Below are 15,674 nucleotides of genomic sequence, written 5' to 3'. Positions count from 1 at the left end.
AGTGATATTTGATAATGACAATGATATTGATCGAAATGTCCATGAAATATTTTATGATACATATACATAAATATGTATAAACAAAACTCCAGTCGCATGAAAAACTGATCATAGGCTTCAAGAAATATATTCATCCAGACATCATTTTTGTGGCATGATGACTATTCACATTTAATTTATATCATCAACTATAATTGTTGATCATTGAAATAATACATATACATGTAAGCAGTGGATATCTTAATTTCATTAGTTAAAAGAATAGAAATTTTATATACAAAAATTGTCTTGCACTATATATTGATAGGATATTAGCAACTCTATTACAAAGACATTCTTTTCCTATCAACCAATTTCTTTCAATATTATCTACAACCTTTCCCTGACAGGAAATTGAGTTATCTTACAGAATGTGATAACATAATGGCAGACCCTCCTTAATCTGTGTAACTTTCTCCTCTGTACATTTAATGGATCCAGACAGTTGAACTAATGCAGAGATTTTCTTTATTAATAACATCCTATATTTTCCATTTCATTTTATTGACTCATCATCACGACTGTACAGGAAGCTACTGCTGTAAATTCATTGATCATTGATCTTGTTTTTTTTCCACTAATTCACTCGTGTCTTTTTCTTTGATCCACCCCTGTACATTTTTCTTTAAGTTCATTGATCCAATATGTCTTTTTCTTTGATCCACTCCTGTATATTTTACTATAAATTCATTGATCCACTCTGTTTTTTCTTGGATCCACCCCTGTATGTTTTACTGATCTGCCTCGAGCTGTTGTAGAAGTTGGTTCCTTCTCCTCTCTAACTCTCCCTCACTGAGATCACTGTCTGAGGAGCCGTTATCTCCACCCTACCAATGAACAAGTCATAGTCATGAACAAGTCATAACAATGGACCAGTCAAGACAACCTACTAATTAACAAATCACAGCAATGAACACGTTATGAAACAAACCAATGAACAAGCCATTACAAGTCATGACATTCCACCAGTGAACAAATCACGTCAATGGACAAGTCTTAGTCATGATGAAGTCATAACACATACAGATGACAAAGTCTTAATCATGAACATATCATAACTCAAACATATAAACACCTCACAACAATGAACATGTCATGACTATGAACAAGTCACAACTATTATTAAGTCATGACAATGAACAAGTCAAAGCTACATGTTTGGTTAAGTCATGACTATGAACAAGTCGTGACATAGAACAACTCATGAAATGATCAAGTCCTGGCAATGAATAAATCACATATATATAATTAAATGAAAAAGTCCTGGCAATGAACAAGTCCAAAAATTGAAAACGCCACATCACAGGTCTTGAAAACAAACAGTCAAAACAAATGCTAATGAAAAAGTAACAGCAAAGAAAAGGTCATGACAATGAACTTTAATAATGACAAACTTACAAATGAACAAGTCTTAATCATGAACAAGTCACTTCTATGAAATTGTCACCAACCTACCAATGAAAATTTTTCACCAATAACAAGTCATGGCAATAAACAATTCACAACAAATACTAATTAACAAGTCCAAGTCCTGAACAAGTCTTACCAATGAACTTAAGTTACACTTGTAAATAAACAAGTCATGACAATGAATATGAGTCATAATAACAGTTTACAAAGAACAAGACTTAAAACATACCGATGATCTTTACATGTAAACCTAAGTCATCACTCCCCAAGTCCAAGTCATTACCAAGTCATACAAATAGCAATTATCATTGAACAAGTCTCAATAAAGAATTAGTCTTATCAATAAACATCTAAATTCTTAACAATGATATGGTATTACAAATGAAAATAACTTCCTACTGCGAAGGAGTTCTACTTTATGAAATATTGCAATGAAACTGACCTTGTTTTTCTTGCGTTTTTTAGGTTTACTTTGGCTGGAACTTTTCTGCTTCTCTTCATCTTCACTGGCACTGGATGCCTAATAAAAAACAATATGCAGTTAGTATCACTTAAGAATATTATAACGAATTTAACTAATTTAACAGAATAATAAAAATTTGATGTGGGTCATTATTCTGTGTATAATCCATGCATTCTCTTCAACCAATGAACTCACAGTTTATCCTTAAACAGTATTATACACAATTTCTATTTCTACCATTCTGGTGAATTCAATGAAATTCAAAGTGTAAAAACAAAACTAGCAATCTGCAAACTTTTCAAACTATAAATGAATTTTTTTGACTTAAAGAGTTATATCACATGGAAAACAAGCCTTACTAATATAAAACCCACTGCTTTTCCCTAAATACAGCAAAACTCGGTTATAACGAAGTCACTGGGACCTAAGAAATTTCTTCGTTATATCCGTAATTCGTTATAACCGTAAAAGAAATTCATTACATTTACATAGCTGGGGATCCAAGATGACTTCGCTATATCCATGAATTCGCAATATCCGTGTTCGTACTAAACGAGTTTGACTGTACATTATTACAGAGGAATTTCCCCATAACTTACGCTATGAGAAACATGCTTCTTTTTCTTGGATTTCTTCTTGTGTTTCTTCTTCTCTCTCTCCTCCTGGTCTGACTCTGGATGGCTGCGCTTTTTCTTCTCTCGTTCACGATCCTCGTGATCTGAGTCTGGTATGTTGCTAGGAGACCGTGAGCGAGATTCGGAGCGAGTTTTCTTCTTTTTCTTTGACTTGTGTTTGGAAGAGGATCTGACTGAAGCTGTTTCATTGTCTGATTCACTCCCCTATAAAAATTAGACAGAAGCAACACTGTCAGATGTACTTGTTCATAAGGCCTGAAAATTTCATGCCACATTATCAACAGCAATATGGTTCATTAAAATTTCAATAAACGTGAACATAATATATAAGAATCCTGGGTGAAACAAAAGTCCAGACCAAAATGTTTTTTTGTTGGATTGGGTTTGTATAAACTCAACGGGATTGGTCAAAAGTTCAATAACTAATCAAGCCCTCTCTCTAATGACTTTAAATTAGCAAACAGTACTACACTATACTGTAAACGTATTACATTTGGTTGTGTATTCTATTAAAAGTTTCTGGCAGAATGCAGCTTCCACTAAATCAAAAACATCCCTATATGTTACGCATATATGTATAAGAATAGTCACATTCAGGAATACTCTAATTCAAATTCATGTCAACTTCTTCAAAACACTATTTTTCACCAAATGTCGTACACGCCAATTATAATACGCTTACAATACTTCTGACTTCTCAACACATTATGCTTTTACAGAAGTCTCATGATTCTGTTCCTGACTACTCTGTATCGTAAACTTACAGATCGTGATCTGGACCTCTTGTGTTTCTGCTTCCTCTTCTTCCGCTTGGCATGGTGATGACTGCAGGCATCCTCTAACACAGCCTGGTATTCCTTGAACAGCCGGATCCTCTCTGACTCCAGAGTGATCGCCTCAAACACTGGGTCCTTCTCTAGCTTCTCCTTCACCTAAAAAGAGGAAATCATATACTGATGATCCTTTAGCTGGGAACCTGTACAATTTTTTATGCGAGTACTTAATTCTGCAATTCAGTCGTTTTCAATTAAATCACGAGAACATAAAATCACAAACACCTAATCTTTATCAAAGTTTCATGTAGTTCATGTATGCCCAAAAAATTAAAGCGAGATTTTGAATTCGCAGGTATCAATTCCTCACATTTAATTAGGAATTTACACACATTACATACTGAGGCCCATTCAGGAGGGTGGGCCCTAACATGTGCTCACTACAATTTGTGTTGTAGAACTCAGGAAATTTTGACCAGCACTTGTGAGCCCCTCTCTGCTGAACAGGTCCTCTATGATTTAATACCGTATGGTAGATGGACACAAGAAATACACAATACAAGTAGGTACACAAAAGTTATAATCAATAAGACCTTCAACTTCTTAAATAACCTCCAAATCTTATGATTCAGAGGTCATCAAGTAACCTTTTTCAGTAAATGTAAACTCTATTAGGCAAAGGTTTAAGTTGTAGTAAGTAGATCAAAGAGAATTTGCAATGAACTGTTTCACGACTCAATTTTACCAAAATAGCAACATGCATGTACTGTACATGTCTGAGTGAACATTATAGTGATGGAATGAAATACTCACATCTTCCCACTTAGATTCAGGCTCAATCTGTGGGCTGATTTGCTTTAAGGCTGTTCTAAACTGACTCTCCAACTTGCGCAGCTGATAAAAAAACGTCACAAAGTGTAATTAATGTACGGTAGGTTCAACATAATTCAGGTTTTCAACTTAAAGCGCATTATATTTCCAATTTAACAACATTGAAAGAAACTGAATTTGGAATGCTTTCTAACTCTTTATTTGATCATTCAATGGTAATTTTTTTAAAAAAAAAATCCTCATTGCATACAATGAAATGAAGATATTAAATAAGACATAAGAATTAAAATGTGTCTACAACAAGAGGACATTACCTTCCTAGCCTCCTCTTTCAATCTCTCTTTCTCCCTTGCTTCTGCTTTTTCTATAAGCTATAAAAACCACAAGAAAATTAATCATTATATACATGCTCATGTACATAGAACATATACACATTTCATAATGAATGCAACCTTTCAGCATTTCAACATTTCAAAATGCCCAACATTACTCAAGATTATCAATAACTTTTGAAATTATAATGGTCTTTCCTGATTTCAACTATTGTACGTGAGTTTGATGTTTTCTGACTTACACTGTTAAAGGTGAGTTTGATGTTTTCTGACTTAACTGATAAAGGTGAGTTTGATGTTTTCTGACTTAACTGATAAAGGTGAGTTTGATGTTTTCTGACTTAACTGATAAAGGTGAGTTTGATGTTTCTGACTCACACTGTTGTACATGAGTTTGGTGTTTCTGACTTACACTGTTAAAGGTGAGTTTGATGTTCCCTGTATCCAGACCAGAGGCTCTTCTGTCTGACGCAATCTGTGAGGCGAAGTCCTCAAACACTGTGCTTACTTCTACCATAAATCCCTTCTCCTGGAACAGAGCAAAATGTCAGTGGTCAAAACCCAAGTGGCACCACAATAGAGAAGAACAAGCTTTTGTAAAACAGTTCTGATATTAATTCTGAATTAAAGCATTTGTGACTTAAAACTTCAAAATGACATTTCCTCATGTCTTTGAAAAAAGATTAAACAAGAAAATATTTTATTTACAGTTTTTCAAGAATAGAACAGAGGAACAAATAAAATACAAAAGAAGCAATATTAATTGACAAGAAATTAAAGCCAGAATTATTTTTCCCATAATACAACAGAAAAGCTGCAGTTTCCATTGTATATACCGTATTTTCCCGACGATTAGTCGGTATTTTTTTTCTCTGAAGCAGATCACTCGACTTATCGTCTTGATCGACTTGTCTAAGGCTTGAGGTCAGAAAATTGTGGAAAAAAAAATTAAAAATCTTGATTTTAATCATCTTGACCTGGCTGTGTTATTGAAAATTACGTTGTTGAATTCAATGTTCATCTTTAATTATTATCATTTTCACTCATCTGTTAACACTAGAATACATATTAATAATAGTTATTGAACAATGGTGTATTTTTAATCAATTAAAAGTTTTACCGTTCCGTTTTTATAAACACATTGTCACATGATTCCATATATCACTATAGTGGGAAGATAATATTGCGCAGTAAAATTGAAACCAAACCTGGATGGAAAAAAATATTGCAGTAGGTCCGGGGAATGTTTTAAAGTTTTATTATTTTATTAGTAAAGAGTTGTTAGTGGAAAGTATAAATGAAAAATATTTTATGGTCAAAATCAATCTTAAAATACGTAATCGGCAATTATCAACTCTATTGTTTATACAGTAGACTGATCCCGGTTGTGTTAATAATCTTGCTCAGGCTGACATCTATACGGCAATTTCACTCACTGTGTACATAAAGAGTACCGTTATAAGAGTAATTATAGTTCATTATTTAATTATTGTCCAATTCTTTGATTATTGTTCAATAAAAAATTTAGGAAACGTATGTATGTCGTATATCGTCATTATCAAGTCGTACAAATGATCGATCTATTCTAACAGTGTCTCTTTAAAATAATAGCGTGTAACTGTATTACTGGATACAAAGTAAACAAGTTTCATCAAATCATAGTAATTGCTAAGCTTTCTGCACTTGAGATCCCCCTTTGAAGTCCGACACGAGACAGGTGCATGCCTCTGACACCGGAAATTGTTAAACAAACATTGACCACGCGCCGAGTCAACAGGTGGCTGGTTACGTAATGGCGAATACACAGGCGATGGTCAGAGTGGGTGATTATTTTAATGCATGGGAATAAAATATTTCTATCAAAGTAAGTTTAATTTTGCATAACACGCGATATCGGGAATTTTTAACAATGCAAGCGACTTTGTAGATGTTGTCGGTATTTGAAAATATGATGCATAAGTATAAAGAGTAATTGTTTAAATGTTAATCATTAATAATATTTGGTAGCAATATCGGGGACATCGTGGCATCATACACTGATAATGTTACTGCAGTTTTATACACCATTTTGAAGCGATAAGTTCGACGTGTCGTCTGAAACGACGTATCGTAGGATTTTGTTAAAATTTTGGCTAAAAATGAGCAATTCGACGAGTCGTCCGCATCGACGAGTCATCGGGAAAATACGGTACATGTATTCCCTTGGTCACCTACTTTTTCTTACCTTCAGAATTTCTTTTACAATTTTCTTCTCATCATGAAACCTAGCCTTCAGATCCTCAACATAAAACTTAAAGAGGTCCAGGGGTGTGGATCCTAAAAAAAGATTTAAAAAAAAAATAATAATCTTGTTAATAAGTTTGATATTAAAAGCCATGTTGAAATTGTCAAATATTTAATCTGTAAGGTTTAACTAGGGGATGTAGAATTCAAAATACTAGTATTAAAAAGCTTTGCATCAAGCAGTTTGACCTTTGACCTCTTTCAATAACATGACCCTGTAATAACATTGACCCCTGACCTTGCGGTTGACCAATAGTCTCTTACCTGGTTGTCCCAACATGTTGGTGAAGCGGACATCTTGGCTGATGATTCTGTAGAGGTCCATCCACAGAGACATGGAGTTCAGCTTTGCCTGCTCATGCAGCTCATCTAGTAGAACCTGCCCAATATAGTAGAGAGATTCTAATGAAGTCCATGTAATAATTGGTCAGCTACCATAATATCATACATCATAGCTAACCAACCAAACAAAATTTGATCCTTGTCCTTGCGGAGATTTTTGGAACACTCATAGTCTCATATACAGTTGTTTACTAGTACCAGTACTGTATATTCCTTATTTTACGCGATAACTCAAATCCGCGATTTAACCCATTTGCATCAAATAGCAAGAAAAATTAAATCGCAAACACTGAATTGCTGGCATAGTTTCATTTACTTTACATATGTCCTAAAAATAAAAGCAAGATTTTAAATTCCGCGAGGTGTGCTTTTTGCAATTTAATGCGGAAACTAATTCCTCATGCTTAATTAGGAAACTACGGTAAAATTAAAGAAAGGCCTGACAACTCAAAATAAAGCACAAGTAACAACTCAGATTGGTAATAAAAAGTTAATAAATTGATAGAATGTATTGACATTACAAGCGTCTTGACAACTTACAGTATCAAAAAGAATAATTAAAAGAGACCAAATACTCATGACATTAGATCAGAAAAAAATCTGTAATAGGTACATTAAATCATCCAAAATTGATTATGAAAGTGACAACTGACCAGGAATCCCTCCCTATTTTTCCTCTGCTGTCGTTTCACTCTCCGTCGCTCTCTCTCTTTCTCATCATCATTTTCTTGCTCCAACAGTCGAATGTGTTCCTCGAAACATATGAGTGCGTCCTCTTTGTCCATATCTGTCAAAATTTGTATAATGTAACATTAAATCCAGTCTGTCTAGTAACACCATACACCTATGTTCTACTTTCTGAAATATCTCTGACACATTCTGAGTTTTTTTTTTTAGATATCTGTTTTACCACTGTGTAGATTGGAGTACCTAGTAAACTTTGGGTTTCCAGCAACATCTTTGATATCCTTATTTTGTCTACTTTCTGAGATATCTACTTCATATCTTGTGTTATCTTTGATATCTGTTTAAACCTTTACTCACTGTGTAGATCATGTTCCTCAGTAAACCTAGAGTTGTCCAGTAATATCTTTGATATCCTAATTTAGTCTACTTTCTGAGATATCTACTTCATTTCTTGTGTTATGATATCTGTTTAAACTTTTACTCACTGTGTAGATCGGGGTCCTCTGTAAACCTTGGGTTGTCCAGCAACATCTGTGAGGCCTCAGACCACGTAGTGCAGTGAGTCAGACTCGGCATGCTGTCCAGAATCTCCGTAAACACCTTGGTGTTCCTCTTTCTCAAAGATTTTGATTCCTCCTGGTAAACAGAAAGAGTTATACACACTATATTTTTTAGCAACTTAAGGCAGTAATAAGGGCACCAACATCTCCAACCTTCCTTAAATCAATACACAGCCTCACGTCCAAGTATTTATTTATGCATTTCTTTTAATAATTTGAGCGAGTTGAAAATTTTGGTAAAGGCATGGCCAGTTCAATAATACCGTATACAGGGTTATTTTCGCCCCTCTATGCTTTCAAAAAGTTTCGCCCTGTCTTTAATTTGCCCAGACACAGTATGTTTAAAAAGAAGTAATTTAAAACCCTGAAATTCACCCAGTCTTAAATTCCCCCACTGACAAACAAGGGCGAAAATAAAACATGGACAAATATTTTCCTGTATACAGTAGTCACTAACTTAAATAAAGTAAATTGTACTGGAACAAAATCAAAGATATAAAACTTTTAATGGCTAGCTATTTCTCATATGAGGCAAGTTCATTCGTTTCTTTCCCAAAGCCTAACTTTAACTACAACTCAAAGGCTGTCACTGAAAGAATTTCCTCACTTTTTCTTTCTTGGCCAGCATGTGCACAACGTCGTCAAAGATTTCCCGCCGATCCCGATCGTCAACTCGTCGCCACACATCCTGGTCTCCAAACAGGTCGTCAGCTTTCCTAGAAACGACATGATACAATACAAATCTCCATCTTGTACATTCATAAACACAGTCACATACATAAAAGTATCTGCATGGCTATATTAACTGGCATACAAATCAATGCAAACCCTTTTTTCTACTTTCATTTTCACAAATCTTATAACTACAACTTTTTATATGAGAGAGAGAGAGAGAGAGAGAGAGAGAGAGGATTACTAATTTAACCACTTACCAATACTTGACACTTGAATTCATTTTGTCTGCATGCAACAAGAAATGCTCCAAGTCTTCTTTTGCTTGTTTTGCTCTTAATCTTTGTTCCTCCTAAATAAAAAAAATTCAGAATTAATAAAGAAATCTTTAAAAAGGGACCATTTAAATAGATTAGAAAGTCAGAAGGTATTATAGTATTTTAATAGTAGTAATTGTACAGTATTCCCATATTAAATGAGGTTTTTTTCGATGAAATTTTGTTGATTACATGTAAATATGACAAGTCTTAAAGCTGAACACCGCTCGTAAATAGGCACCGTCCCACAGATACCTGGTATATAAACCCTTCAATTTCGTTACACCCGATTGCACACCTGAACCTCGTGGCCGACATGTAGTATTCCTTTTGTGCTCTTTAGATTTCATGCATTTTTTTCTTATCTTATGTTCATTTTCTGTTCGTAAATAATGCATTGACCAATTTATTTGATGTTAGTATTCTCCTGGCTTCAAAAAGGTGCGTAAAATTTGATAATTTCATCGCAACCGAGTAACACGGCGAGACAAAATGTACGTCCACACAGGTGAGACCTCTACAGCGAAGTACTTTGAACTGTTTAGAGGTCTGTCCCTTATATAAGGGTTGTAGGGACAGCAGTGATTAAAGAGAAATATGGCGGACAGTGCCTATTTACGAGCGGTGTTCAGCTTTAATGCAAGGTGCGATGTAGCTGCAATAATGTAGCCCTCTCCGATTTTTTATATCTGATGTTTACTGGAGAGGGCTACAATTCCACAGGATCTCCGTAATGGTGCAAAATTAATTTTTTAATGCGACTGACTTCGGTCTAAAAATTTCGATTTTATATTTGACTTCCTTTAGATAAAACGATTTTTTAATTCAGGTTGAAAAAATTCACCGTATATAAATCAAAACCAGATAAAACACATCAGCATGTTTACCAGTCGTCTTTTTCAGCAGCCATGACAGTTCTCGCGTGATTTTTTGGGATGTACGCTTGGAGTTTTGATGGGCTTGATAACGTGAACGACAGTGTAAATAATCGATCTTACCTCGTTCTATCACTAAAACATCGTTTCAGGAAATGGTATATAATGGAAAATTCATATTTACCGCGTTAATTATGTTTAAAATAGGGGAATTCCTATATTCAGTTCAAGATCCGCTCCTGAATTCTCATTGGCTGTCCCAAAATAAAACCGGTCAAGGTCAGTAAACATGGCGGACAAATTCAACTTGTGTTGTTGACATCGTGAAAAATAATCGATGTATGGACTATATTTGATATTTTTGGATTAATTTATGCCATAGACATCTACAATGTTTGAGTTCAGGTAAGAAATGCAGATGTTATTGTCATTTATATACGATTTGAGACGAAATCGTTGCGGGAGTGAATCACTCCCGCACTTGCACCATTACGGAGATCCTATGGAGTTGTAGCCCTCTCCCCCCCCCCCCCCCCCCAAAAAAAAAAAAAATCGGGAGAGGGCTACATTATTGCAGCTAGGTGCGATGTAGTTAATGTGCAGTACATAAAGTGAAACATGAAATGTCCATTTTAAACATAATGCAGAGTGATTTGTTAGCAGTTTTGAATGCCAAAATTGAAACTTTGAAAAGATTTTATTCACACAAAACTAAGCCCCTACCTTTTCCTCCTTGGCTCTTTTAGTTTTGTACTCATTAAAAGCTTGCTTCCGCTCATTGAGCTGTTTGAGCGCCCCGTATCGAGGGTCGTTCACTATCAGCTTAAGCGCTTGCTCCCAGCTCGCTGTGGAGGACACACCCTGAACAACGGGAAAGTTAATTTAATTCAAACACAATGTTTTAAATGTTCTGGAATTTATAATAAAATTGTTATTGAGATTTAAAATGATGATAAAATTTATTCACAATTTACATAGTTTAAATATTTTTTACACTCTGAGTATGACATTGTGTATAGCTATTAGCACCTTGACAGACCCTGGTCACTTCAGGTAAATAACACCTATTTTAATTTAGCCCCGCCTACTTTTCGGTAACCGTACGGTTATGAAATTGGTCTTTAACGGTGCAAATTACCAATAAGATTTACCTTAAAATCTTAGGTATGATTTTTTAGCAGTGAACTATGATAAAGTTAAGCAAAATCAAAACACTAAAAGATGCCCAAATATGAATTTTTTTAATGATAATAATAAACATACCTTCTCCTTCAGCAGACTTTTGAAGGCGTCCATCGCCTCTTTTTTATTTTTGAACACAAGTGGGACAACCTCTTTTTTCGGCTTTTCTTCTTCTTCATCACTGCAAAATATATACATGTAGTTAACAAATAAAATGAAGAAGGTCTAGAAATAAATGAGATATCAATCTGATATGTATGATCATTAGAGTTTGAGATTGGATGATTACATTAATATTTTGTCATTGTAAAATTGCATGACAATACAAAAAGACTTCAATTCCATGATACAAATTCTCGTAGTAATGCACATGAATGTTTATTATAACAACATTTTCCTCTATCTTTGTCATAGTAGAAGGTGGATTGAGGAATAGCATAGGCAAGGAATTATGAGGGGGTAGGGGTGGGTTTTTTTTTTTTAATAAGTATGGATTAACAGAATTAGAACCAAACCTGTCTGATCTCCTTATCTTACCTGATTTCTTTCATCTCTTTCTCTATCTTGGTTGTAGGAGTGGGGGGTGGTAACTTGATTGAGGCCAGTGTTGCCTGCATGGCAGCCTGAATGGCGGACGATGGTTTGGCTGGTTGCTGCGGTAACGTGATGCTGCCTGCAGGGGGCGGTGCTACTGTGGTGGGGGGTGCTGCAATCACTGGACCGGGATCTGTGCTGCTTAATGCACTAAAACAGGCAGTGACAAAAAAATTTTACATCTATAAATCAATGTATTATGGCTGAAATTTGCAAGTTTATTGTTACACAGAGAATAGCAATTTGATAAGTTTTGAACTGCAAGAATTATGTACAATTAAGAATCAGGAAAATAAAAACAAGCTCATCAGAGTTTGTACAGTGAAATATCATGTGACTTTTCAAAATGTTATAAGATCAAACTTACCCTTCTTGTGTCTTCTTGGCCACCATTTCTACAACAATATCAATAGTTAAATGATTTCAAACAAAATGCTTGGTTATATCTATTATTCTTAAAAAAAAATTCACATTTACGTTTCAGAAATAAAGATAAAAATGAACTTGATTAACAGCAGACGGTTGACTTCTAAGGAAAGGCCATCACTATATTATGGTGAGATCAAGCCTACCCTCTAACTCCTCCAGTTCCTTGGGCTTGGTCCAGCGGGATTCCTTGGTCTGTGAGTTGTGGAAGTAGATCTTGCCCGAGTCTGACTTGTACTCCTTCCAGGGGCAGTTAGACAGCATCAGCTGTAAAACAAAGCATGTCAAGGTCAAACAAAATGACCTCTTTCTATAAAACCAGTACTTAGAGGCTGGAGCTCTCCTTTCAAAGGAAATTAATATTGTCTAAAAATGGTCACTGACATCTAGCCCTTTTAATAGAACCTTGATTCATGTGAAATGGTCTCATTCCTGGTTTTTATATCTAAATGTCACCATTTCGTACTGCCAAGGTCAGGGTTATAACAAAACAAACGATTGACTTTTAGCCTTGACCTCTACAAATATAACCCAGACAAAAAGGAATTGAACTCTGACCTCTGCCTTGGATTTCAGGTCGTCAGGTTTTTCCCAGCTGGACTGCTTGCTGATGTGATTGTAGTAGTATGTGCGACCATCGGGGGCCTTGTGTTCCGTCCATACCTTCTGTAACCATGGATACAGTACAGTATAATTATTATTGAAAAACTTTACTCATACATGTACCTAGTAAGTTGCAAGAACTTGTGTTCGAACCCTTTGTATATTATATATACAATAAAATATGTTCAAACCAAACATGTACCAGAGTGGAAGACACAATTTGCAAATATCAATGCTTTCTCCACGTAGGCTTATAAACTTTCAGTTCTTAATTAAATACATAGCATAAATTAATGGTGCTTATCACACTTTTAAATCAAATCCCTTTTAGGGTCTTATTAAGATGAAAAGCAATTCCCTCTAGAAAAATATTTTTTTGTTTTCTTTACAGGTCTGTTTACAAATGTTATTGTGATTTATGGCTGTTGTAAGTCCAAAAGAACTCACCTTATCCTGTTTGTCTCCTAGCGGTGAATTTGAGGCAGAGTTGGACTGAGAAACAGACTGGACCTGTGGGTTACCTACAACAAGACATCAACAACATAATGTCATAACAGCTGACAATGATGAAAATGTCAATAACATGCTGATGGTGTCAACACAAGCTGACAGTCACACAATAAGCTGAATGTCAAAATTAAGCTGACTGTGTCAACAACAACCTGAAAATGTCGATAACAAGCTGATAATGCCACAACTGACAGATTCAACAAAACGCGGACTGATCTGTCAACAACAAGCTGACAGTGATACTAATAAGCCGATAGTGTCAACAACAAGCTGACAATATCAACAATCAATAATCTAGTAGTGTCAACAACGAATTGACATTGTCAATGACAGTGTCAATAATTTAACAAGCTGACAGTGTCAATAATTTAACAAGCTGACAGTGCTAACAATGAGCACACCTTCAAATAAAAAGCTGAAAGCAACATCATCAAGTTGTCAGTGCCTATCATTTTACTTACTGCCTCCTGGGGTTGGAAAGGCTGGAGGCATCCCCATAGGTGGCATACCCCCAGGGGGAGGGTAGTGAGGGGGTGGAATATTTCCTGATGGAGGCTGGAAACCTAATAAATGTATCAAACACATTTCTTTTAAAAAATATGAATGTATAAGGATTGCTCATCAGAAAAATTGTTTCTTTGCTTTAAAATACAGATATATCTGTGCCTTTTTTCTCTTTTTTTCAATAATTTATTTAAAGTTCCCATTTTCATGTTTTTATCACAATTATTTTTAAACATGTACCACAAAAATTTACATGGATGGAAGGTAAAAGAAAATGTTCTTCCACAACATATACATACCAGGGGGCCCTCCCATCATAGGAGGAGCTGGCATGTCTGGGGCTCCCATTGGTGGGGGCATGAAGTTCGCCCCGGGAGGCATCTAAAATTGATCAACAAGTGAGAACATCAACACATGTACATGTGCGAACCAAAAACCTAGTCAGATGCTTAACCCACTGAGCTGAGCTACCTAGTGCCAGTATTTGAAGTGGTCTGACCATCAGTGATCACACAAGTACATGTTTAATGTAGAAAATGACTATGGTAATAAACTGACTAGTAGATGAATAAATAAATGGAGCAGATAGCACTTGGTCATTCATCAAATTAAGTCGGGGATAACAAAACATTTAACAAAGCAAATGTATTTCCAGTGTTTGAAATAAGCAAAAAACAGTCAATGTTTTAATTAATCTGGGGCCATCAGTAACTTTCTTTGGCCACATGGTTGATAATTCCAATTTGCATTTCTTACATGGTTTATTTCTCAACATTCAATGATATGAACAACACGATTATTCAAATAATGATAATAATTCCCTGTCTGATTGCATTTACATTTGTTTAAAGTGTAAATAAACATTTACCCCGTAAGGTGGAGGCCTCATCATAGGATTTGGCGGTCCCGGAGGTCCGTTGTTTTGCTGAAAAAATAATTCTCGATATATGAAAATGTGGTCAGAAATAACTCTGGACTTTACCCCATTCTATTGGATAATTGAGGAAATTCTAACTAACAACAAAAAAAATCAGCGATTCGGTACACGATATTTATACCACATACAAGGCAAAATAAAACTTATCTCTAATTCTAATGGCTATATACATAATAAATCTATTGTATTTAACATGAATTACAAGCTGCTAAGAGTTAGAATTAAACATTTTGCTTTTTCAAAGGAAGCATTCGCTGTACGTACCGCCATGCTGTTTATAATTAGTAAAACTTTCACGACGGAACATATTTTTCCGGATTTTTTTTTCTCCGAAACGGACAGTTGACACTGTGCTTTATTCATTATCATAGTATATTTTTTAATAATAAAAAAAACAATGTCTATTTAATTAAAATATTCTTAAATTCAGAGATCTATCAGAACTCTTTTTTTATTGTCAATTTCTAGGAATATAAAAAAAAAAATAAAAATAAAAGAAGCATTAATTTTATCAAATACCCAAACATTAAGAATAAATTAATGAGTTTCCTTTAGACTTTAACAAGGAGAATTGCATCTTCATAAAAAGTGCCTTTTTCTGTATTTTCCTCTGCAGCCATCGCCCACAATGAAATTCACATCAATATTTAATTAACATATCATGCGACATCACATAAAAGCTTTAGAGTGCAAAACTTG

General features: G+C 34.9%; 1 protein-coding gene across 2 annotated transcripts; it reads right to left on the bottom strand.

Moving 5' to 3' along the window:
- Window positions 1-32: 32 nt before the first annotated feature.
- On the bottom strand, window positions 33-15,265 carry LOC105340762 (pre-mRNA-processing factor 40 homolog B). Of its 2 annotated transcripts, none has more exons than XM_066072743.1 (24): window positions 15,240-15,265; window positions 14,907-14,963; window positions 14,338-14,419; window positions 13,996-14,097; window positions 13,472-13,545; window positions 12,980-13,087; window positions 12,568-12,688; window positions 12,363-12,390; window positions 11,939-12,145; window positions 11,483-11,582; window positions 10,943-11,080; window positions 9,288-9,379; window positions 8,963-9,071; window positions 8,281-8,431; window positions 7,762-7,895; window positions 7,031-7,145; window positions 6,708-6,799; window positions 4,896-5,012; window positions 4,466-4,522; window positions 4,134-4,214; window positions 3,312-3,479; window positions 2,512-2,751; window positions 1,892-1,969; window positions 33-866 (listed from the first exon to the last, which is right to left on the bottom strand). In XM_066072743.1, the coding sequence occupies exons 1-24, from the start codon at window positions 15,243-15,245 to the stop codon at window positions 771-773; spliced, it is 2,553 nt and encodes an 850-aa protein (XP_065928815.1). In that variant the 5' UTR covers window positions 15,246-15,265; the 3' UTR covers window positions 33-770. The 2 variants fall into 2 exon arrangements, with proteins under 2 accessions (XP_065928815.1, XP_065928816.1); XM_066072744.1 differs by having other exon boundaries at window positions 12,980-13,084.
- Between the last annotated feature and the right edge of the window lie 409 nt (window positions 15,266-15,674).

Source organism: Magallana gigas, chromosome 10 (assembly GCF_963853765.1).
Source record: "Magallana gigas chromosome 10, xbMagGiga1.1, whole genome shotgun sequence".
In the NCBI taxonomy this organism is placed as follows: Eukaryota; Metazoa; Mollusca; class Bivalvia; order Ostreida; family Ostreidae; genus Magallana; species Magallana gigas.
This window is presented reverse-complemented; position numbering and strand designations above follow the sequence as displayed.

Bases quoted from the DNA above. Each gene is read 5' to 3' on its own strand.
- LOC105340762 (XM_066072743.1), bottom strand. The intron at 12,689-12,979 runs GTCAGAGTTCAA...TTTGTTTTACAG, and splicing joins ACCTGAAATCCAAGGCAGAG to CTGATGCTGTCTAACTGCCC. The intron at 4,215-4,465 runs GTAATGTCCTCT...TTTTTTTATCAG, and splicing joins TGAAAGAGGAGGCTAGGAAG to CTGCGCAAGTTGGAGAGTCA.